The 11,140-nt window shown below is 39.9% G+C and overlaps 1 protein-coding gene across 1 annotated transcript; it reads left to right on the plus strand.

Moving 5' to 3' along the window:
- The first annotated feature begins 3,261 nt into the window (after positions 1-3,261).
- Positions 3,262-5,821, plus strand: LOC118213710 (C-X-C chemokine receptor type 4-like). Its single transcript, XM_035392760.1, is given in 4 exon segments — positions 3,262-3,336; positions 3,641-3,718; positions 4,151-4,346; positions 4,349-5,821. Coding segments are annotated over 4 exon segments (1,173 nt in total). The 5' UTR covers positions 3,262-3,297; the 3' UTR covers positions 5,209-5,821.
- Positions 5,822-11,140: the final 5,319 nt, after the last annotated feature.

An 11,140-nucleotide genomic window follows, 5' to 3' on the forward strand; every position in this document is an offset into this window, starting at 1 on the left:
TAACAAATTCCCCGCAACTTACAAACATTGAGAGGATTTTACAGATGCTGCTCGTGTGTGGCTCATTGTTTACCTCAACAGCATTGCATTACCGCGCCGAAATTATTGTTCTGAAACTTCACTTCGCTCAAAAACACCAGCTCCTGCGTGACTGCGCATGGGAAATGCCGCTCCTTCCAAACAGATTCCAAATACGGCGCTTCTACTTATTTAGCACCGATGCAGCGCCTATCAGCGAAGATCAGAAGCGTGCACATCATCAGAGAGAGAGCAGGCTGAAACAAGCGGGGCGGATTGCTAAACATCGCCAGGCTTCAAACAGCACACTTGAGAGAACACAGACCATTAGCGTACAGGGCAGGAGCGTGCAGATATGATCAGGGCAGATTTCAGATAAAGTGCTATGCATTCTGATGTATACCTACACACGCCTGGGTGTTCATACAAGTCTGGAAAGAGGCATTCGACCCGAACCTCCATATTGCAGGCACCTCCTGCATGAATGATAGGTATGCCATCATAATCATCGTACACTTTGTTCACAAATAATGAATATGTTGCCAAACAGAAGAAATAATAATACCATCCTTTTATAGTCATGGGTAACACATCATTTACGGTTTCAAAGCCTTTTCAGCTTCAGATTGCAGAACTGAAATGATGCTTCAAAATAAGATAAAAACAAATAATTGTTGAAAACAGATTACCTGCCAACCATGTTTCCTTTCATCAAAATAAAGTAATAATTCATTATCTGTGAATATATCTAAATGACTTCTCATCCATATAAGGTATATGCTAGATATCACAGCTAAAGAAACTCAAATATCGGTATGACGCTGCCCAGGGTATATAGTGTACCACCAGACTTCACGTTTGTACTGCATAAGGGCAACAGACTCACCTGCATCTGGTTATGCTGACATATCACGAATCGTGGTATTTGACGTGACATAAAAATGTATATATTTGCATAAAATGTATTTTCAATTATTCAACTGTTCTTAAAGTTGTACATAAGCTCATGAATTGGTTGCAGGTGGGAAAAATCAGTTAACTCCATCACGGGGCTTGACACACTTTCTCTTTATGTACACTGTATTTTTCTTTTACTTCGCTAATGCCAGTCTTCTTCTCCACTATTCACACTTTAGGCTCATAGTCAAATGCGGAATACTTTCCCTGTATTCAAGCTGCGGCGTTTTAACTGAAACCCAGATGCACGCAAAAGCACACACAGCAGCGGGACTCTGGGATTTATCATTAACTAGTGAGCTCTCTGATAACATGAAAGGTATTTTTCAAATTAAAAACTTTACTTAACATGCAAAATGGCAGACGCAAACATTCCCAATGGATGCTGCAGAAATGGTCTGTCACCATCCGAGCATACCTCTCATCTCATTTACATCTACAAGAGTGGGGTATTTGGCAGATAAATTAAGTGTTCTGAAGTGATCTATACAAACAATAGGCAGGCGCATGCCATCCTACAGCTGTTTGTAATTCAATGCCTGGTACTAGAAGATTAAACTACTTTTACTGATTACAGAGTGATGAGCTGGTAAAAGCAACTTTGTAAGGTAAACAGTCCTACATTTTCTATTGAGGTTCAGCCTGAATGTAAACTAATTAGAAATAAATGCTTTGGGACTCGTAAAATGGATGTTTTAACGGATGCATAACCACTCAGAAACGATGCATTCAACACTGAGTGCAACTCTCTCAATGCCAGTTTATAAGGTGTTTCAAAACAGAACTGTGTAATTAGGCATTGCACTTGTGCACAAATAAAAGCTGCATTTTTACCTTTTGGTAGTCGCTCCAGTACCTTTTCCTACGCACCGTAATTTCTCTCATTTTCAATAGATCCAGCCCCTTAGGATCTCTGCACTCTTGCAAAGGGAGAGGGAACTACAATATCACAGGCTTACATTTCAAGTGGAGGCTTTGGGCTCCACATAGTGAAGACTCTTCCTATTGTTTCTGACCTGCAGAAGGACTCCTGTTCAACATCCCCTCAACGGGGTACAAAAACACACATTTATACAGCACCTTGGCTCACCTAATGTAAATACTTTACATGAGTTTTAAAATTTAAAATCTTAAACCATACCCCCTATTTTATTTGTTTTCTAATAAGATTATGCAATGACAAATATTGGTTGCAACTAGCTATGTTTCTGCACTATTTGTTGCATAAATGTGTATGTATGCATTTATGTGAGCCCTAAGTTGCTCTGGATAAGAGATCTCATAAATGCCTAAATGTAAAATTTAAGGACCTTGCTCAAGGGTCACAAAAGCTGCAGCCAACCTTGGAATCAAATCCACAAGCACAGAATTATAAGCTAAACGTCCTAACCATTATAGGCTATTATATTGGCAACACAATATTTGAGCATTTTTAACAGAAAGTGCCAATAGCATTTCTGTTTTTGAAGGAGAGTTAAAATAATGGTTATCTTCACAAACAAAGTGTTTAAGATAGTGAATATTTAGAGGAATGCAATGAACACAGGCACCGGTAGGCTACCGCAAGATCACACCGACAACCACCACAAGTGCGTTCTGTAATCCTTTTTGTCATAATCACTCCTCATTTGAGGTGATATGGAGCATGACGACAGTGCTTTTAAAGTTCATCCCCCAAAATGAAATCGCACGTACACGAATCACTTCTATCCGGACCACTTATGCATATTTTAAGCACCACTAAGTCAGTACGCATTCTCGTACTATGCGGCACAAAGAACATGGTTCGCCACCGGCTTGTGGAGCTGTGGATGTCGCTCCTCTTTGAAAACCCAATTTAAAATTGATCATGCATGAAAAGTAGATATTAACGCACAAACACATATAAACACATAGTGCAGATGCGCTTCGTGTTATATGAAGCCGACAAAACAAAAATAAAACGGCGTGTACCAGCAGTAAATATTACTAAGGGCCAATCAACTGAGCACGTATGCAGTCGTGCGAGGAATCGTTTAAAATTCAGCCTACGAGGATGATGTGTTTGTTTAATGTCTGCGTCTCGTAAATGATTTACCAGAACAGGAAAACTCATCTTTAAAAGGTACTAGAAACGTAAATAGATTATATAGAACAAGGAAATAGCGCAGCCTTTCACACGCGTTTCCTGCAGGTATAGGACCAACCAAGCGGTCCGTTTCATTCAAATCCAGGTGCATAATTGTATTTAGAAAGATTACGCAGTTCTATGGCATTCCATGTCTAAAGTCACAAAATTCATATCACTATCTTGCATGAACGGAAAAGGAATGTCACGAGGGTATGGCTATATGTATTCATTTTGTGATCAGATCGAAAGAGGTACGTACAGATGTGCGCTCATTAATGCCCTACGTTTTGCAAACTCAAATAAGACAAACAAAACGCATACTTAATTCGAAAATACTTTGCAGATAACAGTTGTTGACTTTCAGTTAGCTACCAGAATCGCTTGATCTAAAAAAAAAAAAAAGAATAAAAACAGGAAAAACGTATTTAGGAAGAAACACCAGCTGTGGCGTAGCCCATGATACAAAAACACTCACTTCACACGTAAACAAACTCCTCCTTTGGGAGGGGTCCCGACGGAACTTGAAGTATTTAAAATCTTGCAGTTACTTCTTAGGTGTCCACACAAGAAACTTGCAGAGAGTTGTCCCGAAAGTGGAGAGACTCCTTTGCCCACATCATGTCTTATTTTGAAGTAAGTATGCCTTTGAAAGGTTGTGTAAAATACAATTATGTGAATATATCTTTGATTAAATTGACTTTTTTAAAGATTTATGTATGCTTAAGATGTAGTGAAGGAAGTTTAATGTATTCAATTTTTTAATTTATTTCAGTTTTGCTTAGTATCAGGCCTATGCTATTTATGATATTTCTAGAACGGTTCAATGTAAAGCTACAGCCTACGTTCTGTAACAAGTATTGCAGCAACAAATCATTAAAACGTTCGGTCGTTTTTTGAAGTTGTGATTTCTCTTTAGACATTGTAAGTCTAGGCAAGGGATCATTTACTATACATTCATATAATCGGACGCCTACGTTTTACGGGTGGTTTGTGAACTGGGCTATGCAACGAAATCCATCTTCGCTTTTCATTTAATTAATTTGCATTTTTTAAATTTCTTTTTAGCACATCGTGTTTGAGGATGAGTTCAACAGCTCTGAATCTGGATCAGGAGAATTTGAGGTCTTTTTGGAGGAACCCTGTGATCGAGCTCGCAACAGTGAATTTCAAAGGATCTTTCTACCGACGGTGTTTGGAATAATATTTGTTTTGGGCATCGTCGGCAATGGACTGGTAGTTGTGGTGATGGGCTACCAAAAAAGTCGAGAACTATGACCGACAAATATAGGCTTCACCTTTCTGTGGCAGATCTGCTGTTTGTCCTCACTCTGCCCTTCTGGGCTGTGGATGCCGCCAGCAGCTGGCATTTTGGAGGTTTCCTCTGTGTGGCTGTGCACATGATCTACACGGTCAACTTGTACAGCAGTGTACTGATTCTGGCCTTCATAAGCCTGGACAGGTACTTAGCAGTGGTGCATGCCACCAACAGCCAGGCTCCCAGGAAACTCCTGGTGGAGAGGGTGATCTACGTGGGCGTGTGGCTGCCTGCCACCCTCCTCACGGTGCCGGATCTGGTGTTCGCAAAAACGCAGGAGGCGGGCTCCAGGACCATGTGCATCCACATATACCCCCTGGAGACCAGCTCCATCTGGATGGCTGCGTTCCGGGTCCAGCACATCTTCGTGGGCTTCGTCATCCCGGGCCTGATCATCCTCATCTGCTACTGCATCATCATCGTCAAGCTGTCCCGGGGCTCCACGGGTCAGCAGAAGCGCAAGGCGCTGAAGACCACGGTCATCCTCATCGTGTGCTTCTTCAGCTGCTGGCTGCCCTACTGCGCCGGCATATCCGTGGACACCCTGATGATGCTGAACGTGGTCCCCCACAGCTGTGCCCTGGAGCAGAGTCTGCAGACCTGGATCTCCATCACCGAGGCCCTGGCCTACTTCCACTGCTGCCTAAACCCAATCCTCTACGCCTTCCTGGGAGTTAAGTTCAAGAAGTCTGCACGGAATGCATTGACTACCGGCAGGGGATCGAGTTTGAAAATACTTCCCAAAAAGAAAGGTGGACATTCATCAATCTCCACAGAATCTGAGTCTTCAAGCTTTCACTCTAGTTAACAGTGACTTATTATTTGGGGGGGCAATTCTGTTAGGGAGGCTTAAGCTTTCTTTGTACAAAATTGGGGGGGGGGGGGACTAGCCAACACGTTTAACTGTAAATAGTTCTGTTATAAAGTTGTTGTTTTTTAAATTTTAATTTCTGTTCTTTGGTCTGTTTTTATTTAAGATTTTCTATCTCTTAACATTCACCCAAGAACATGTGGAATGTTCAGGCAGAGCCTGTTGGCCATTGATTGGCCATGTCCTTTTTGTAAAATCTGTAAATACTGTATGGATGTCAAGCTAAGGCCACTTTTTAAATCAAGCACCGCAAAAGTCAACAAAGGAAATCAAGTACTGTTCAAGTGTGGTTGATCAAACAGGCAACACTTCTTCAAAGCTGTGGTCTAATTAAAGTGTCTTATATCCACTTTATGGCACGTGTGAATAATTAGTTGTTTACCCTACTTTGTATGTTAGCACTTGATTGTCTTATTCACTTAGAATCAGTTACTTTTTAACACAATAGTTGACCCAGTATGTTTGATGGAGAGGTTTTAGAAGAGTGCCCAAATCATTTCATAATGTCTGCTTTTACAACTCAAACATTCAGAATAAAATCCAAACCTAATGATTGTGTCAAGTGTTTTTTTTTCCCCCCCTTTCCCCTCGAAAAAACGAGGATTCATCTATACGCTGCCCTATAGAAATGTGACCGTCAGATTTGACCCGAAAGGGGGTTCCCCCATGTTTCCAGCATCTTTGCCAACTGTGCCATTCACAGTCATTTGGTGCACTGAGGCACAGAAGTTTAACCACAATTCAGATCCCCAAAGACATGCATTGTCGGGCTGGAAAGCCCATCTTCCGTACAGCTCACAATGAAACCAATGCTACCTTTTTAAGCACAGGCAGCAGGCATGGGAAAAAAAGGCATAGAGGTTTTCAAGCATGTTCATCAGTCTGTTTTTTTTAAATCAGCTTTATCTGCAGGAATGCAATATTCACCACATGTGTCTGTCACTATGTGGCTGGAAAAGAAACGGAATCACACTGCCCTCTGTCATGTTGCTGTGGTAACAGCATTTTTTTTTCTTTTGCTGTTGCACTAGCCCTGAAAAAAAATCACAACTTAAATTAATCTATATACTAATGGGATTGATATCGATATGATTGATGTCATTGCCCTCAACCTGAATGTGCTCATCTCTAATAGCCACAAGGAAATAAGTCAAATCTTTGATGAATATCAACAGTGCATTTGATGGTAAGCCCAGCAAGTCGTCACCACTGCAGTTGTCACATGAATATACAGATCAACTACCAAACAATGCAGCGTTAGCATTTCTTTAGACTTAAAAAGGTGTCAAGTCACACACTTATCAGGCTTAGATGGTGTCTATTGGACTACAGTGTTCCACTTGCTATTGTATTTCTGTAAGTGGTTGTAAAGAGGAGGAATGGCCAGGTGGCTTTCATTTGGAAATGCAGCATGAGGCTACTGTCAGTAGCACAAAAGCTCAGTGGTATGTCCGTGCAAATTTTTATGCTTATCGTTAAATCTCAATTGAAATCAGCAGTGGTCACTGCTGTACTCTTACAGTAGGACCAGATGCTTTGATCCCAGAACCAATCCAATTTAATGACTTTGTCTGAAGACCCTAGAAACATTTAGTATGATTTGCATGTAAAAGACACTCGATGCTGATATTTTCCCACCAAGATTATAAAATCTTTGAATGTGCAATGTATACGCTTATCTAATCAGACTGGTTTCCTTCCGGGAAAAACCCCAACCCTATTCTGAGAGATATTTTTCTGACTGCCAGTCTTGAGATTGCCCAGCCAATTGGTACCACTGCCTACTGTACAGAAACTATCCTGTTATCCTCTCGAATACAGCACAACACAAGTGCAAACCAACAGACATTGCATCGGAAGTAGCCTTGCTATAGCCAAGGGGAGGTCAATTTAACAAAGTTTCATATGGCTGGTATGAACACACCCGAACACAAAGACAAAAAAGAAAAGATAGACGCAACATGTGCTTAACAAGTGATAAATAAGTGAACTCCTGGTGCTACAAGGTGCGCTTGAAGAATAAGGCTCTCATGAAGAAGAAATTGGTATAAAAAAAAAAACTTCACTATTGCAAGTGAATTAAAAACGGCACAAAAATGGCAACCGGTTTCGACCACAAGGCTTCTTTAGGGCATGACTAGAAGAGAACTCAAATGGATCAACCCGATCATTTATATATGAAGTCATCACAATCGATTACACACCAATGGTAGGCTACATCATTTGACGTGGTTATCCAGTACAATGCATCATTTTACAAGGAATACATAAAAACAGTCTGAAATCAATTTCTTCAGGCCTGGATATACCATGGCATCAAGTCTAAAATCCAATAAGTTCCTCGCTGTAAAAGACTGTTTAACCGATCCCTGCCTCTGATTTACTACTCTATAAATTCAATGCCTTCAATAAGCTATCATTATTTGTATGTTTATCATTAAATGGCAAGCCATAAGACAATCTAAACTTTGTGTACTAATGGCATATATAGGAGACGTGATTATGAAGTGACTTCCCATTACATTACATTATAGACATTTAGCAGACGTTCTTATTCAGAGCGACTAACACAACTTTTAACATAGCATTTACATTGCATCCATTTACAGCTGGATATACATTCACGCAATGCAGGTTAAGTACATCGGGGATACAACAGCAGTGTACTACCCAGCAACCTTTAGGCTACAATAGCAGTTTCTTACTCATTACCCAACACTCCCTTCCCAAATATACACAGCTCATCTGTGCCTCATGAACATTATTTTCACATACGGCACTATGAAACAACAACAATGCTAAAAACATAGCTGCAAGCAGAAATACATGGGGTCCAAGCACACAGCAAACATTAAGCCAATTAAACTGCCAGTTTATAGTGCCCTGATAGTGCATTTCAAAAGGTAATTGTGTTGATCTGAGACATCAACATTGGACATCCTTGAAAGTTTGGTTAAATGTGTTGCCATCATATTGTGTAATTATTTTCATTGCGTAGGACTATGTGAAATCCTTTGGGATTTATAAGCATTTGTGTCATAAGCCAGGATAAAAAATCTGACTGCAGCCGAGTGTTTTGATGCATACTCTTTTTTTTTTTTTTTTTTTACTTTAGCACCTCCTATTGGCTGATTTTCAGGAAATTTTGCAGGCTGCGACAAGAGTGGAGACAGCACTTTTTGGAGGGAGCACTTTTGTATCATATTTCAAGCAGATTGGACAAACAGAGAGAAAAATGATATTGCTGAAATACTTAAACGTTTGATGAATTACTGTAGAACCCCATATTGGCCAATTCTCACCAAGTTTTGCATGCTAGTATGTGGTGACAAGAAGCACATATGTAGCAAATGTGAAGATGATTGGACCTCGTTAAGTCCATTTAATGTGTCCAGAATCTTGATTGGCTGATGTCAGCCATGTCCTTTTTGAAGGTTCATGTAGGGTCTGTCTGAACCTTTGGCCAATACACTGCCTACAAAATTTGAAATTATTTGGTTCATGAATTATGGCTGTTTTCATATTGCCCCTGCAATAGCACAACTTGAAACAAAACTGCCCATGCTTCTTTGGTTTGACATGCCAGACATGTATCCAGTTTCATGATGACCCGAATTTGCGCTTAAATGTTATTAGCAATTTTGTGATGCGCCAAACCTACATCAAGTTTTACTGGCTGTTCATTGATACAGATTTTAATGGATGTTGGTTTACAGAGGGTGTACACCACATTTCGTACAAATTGGTCAATTTTTGTAGGAGAAGAAGCATTTTAAGCTTTTTTAAAATATGCAAAATTGTAAAAACCCAGTATGGTGGACTTCAAGGGTCTTTGAGGCAGATTTGTTTGTTATGAGTCAGAGAATTTGAGGGAAAAAAAAACATTTTGATGGTAGACCAAACGGTATAAAAGTTACTGCCCAACAAATAGCTCCTTCCTATAGTGCCACTGTCAGGCAAATCTGGGTAAGTTTTCTTAACCGAGTGATTAGGAAAAGAAACTCACCAGCCAAATTTGGTTGCCCTATATGATCTGATAAAAAACATGTTTTGAACATACAAAAATGCCAAGTTACTCACACATACAAAGCACTTTAGGAAACACTGAGTAGCATTGCTTTGGAATACAGCTTATTTGATTTGTGTGAGGTAAGATTGCTAATATCATTTCTTGTAACTTGGCGTGATTTTGATTTCAATACTTTTAATGACAGACCTATATTTTGCCAGTTTGAATTAATGACTAATAGACAGTGCTTTGTATGTGTGAGTAACTTGGCATTTTTGTATGTTGAAAACCTGTTTTTCATCAGATTATACTTCCCAGTGTGCTTTTCTATCTTGTTGTGAGAGGTTGGAAGCTAAAGATATCAGCAAGACAGGAAATAACTAATGTTTGTGTCCATTAGCAATCAGCATTACCATCTAACTGAAGAATCTGTTGGCTTCACCACAACAGCATTGACTGAATTAGTTTGTAAGCTTATTATTATGAGGACATTTACCCAAGTTGAGCTTTGGCAAAGGGGTCTTACAAAATAATGATAATTTAAAAGTGTTTAAGGCGGTATTGTGAGATGGGGCCCTCAGTAACACAAAAGGTCTGAATTCCTATTAAGGTTTGCATTGTTTAGTACAGGAAGTGACCAGTAAGGCAGTTTCCTGCTTCAACAGCTCCTGAGAGTAATGCTACACACTCCAAGTTGCTAAAGTAAAGCCAGATCCCAAACAGGAGCATCTATATCAAACCAAACATTTATTTAACCTTTCAGTACTCTTTCCCAGTTTGGTATAAGCTTTTTTCACACCAAGATAAGAAAGAGTGTTTGTGTAGTCCACTTATTTTCCTGACATTGTAATTTGTGATCACAGCTCAGAAGTTGGCTACGTGAAAAAAAAATAAAACAGGTTTGGAGCATTATTGGCTAAAGTGTATCACAATTTCTTTTGTATCCACAATATGACACAATCAAGTTTTATTCACTCCCCAAATAAGATACATTACAGGAAGATAAAAGTGAAACTTTTTGATTATTTTTGGTGGACCCAGGGAAATAAATGCATAAATATTGTCATGGCTGCAGATGAACAAAGACAAGCAGGTCTTATTAAGTCAGTCTGTGAGCTATTGCAAAGGTCTAGACAGCAATAAAAACAGGCTATAACACTCCCACAGAGGTTGGTGAAATGTTATCATTATTATTATTGTTGTATATGGCATAGGACAACACACAGATACACTCACTGGGGTGCCACTTGAATTGCTTTAATTCCCAAGCATAATGTTAAACTACATTCCACTTTGCATGAGTACCTAGACTAGTCTAGTTAGCTAGGTAGCTTAATGATTGGACAGGCAAAATTAATGCTTTCGATACCGTAATGCAGAAAGGAGCGCCGGCTCATCAACATGGTTGACAAAGGCCGTCAGATCCGATTGCAACTGACAGAGATGTGAATGTTGTATGATGTATTCCAGAATCTGTACACTATACGTTCTTGCGCTTCGTTTTTCTCAGCATTTGGCAATTTTGTTAAAGTGTGTACAAATAACACAAAAGGCTAGCATAACTTAAAGTTGACAGCTGTCATCCAAAGCTGCCCAAAAAAACGGCACTAAAAATGGAGGAAATCAATGAAATGGGAAATTAATAATTTGAGAAAGTCACTGAACAACCTAAGGGCGGCACAATGGACCTTTCTGGGTGGAGTTTGCATGTTCTCCCCGCTTCCTCCCACAGTCCAAAGACATGCAGGTAGGTGAACTGGAGACTCTAAATTGCCCATATGTATGATTGTGAGAGTGAATGGTGTGTGTGCCCTCCTCTTACCTGTTCCAGGTCCCTTGGTTGCCTTGCAAGCTCAAGTT

The sequence above is a fragment of the Anguilla anguilla genome, chromosome 15, assembly GCF_013347855.1.
Source record: "Anguilla anguilla isolate fAngAng1 chromosome 15, fAngAng1.pri, whole genome shotgun sequence".
Taxonomy (NCBI): Eukaryota; Metazoa; Chordata; class Actinopteri; order Anguilliformes; family Anguillidae; genus Anguilla; species Anguilla anguilla.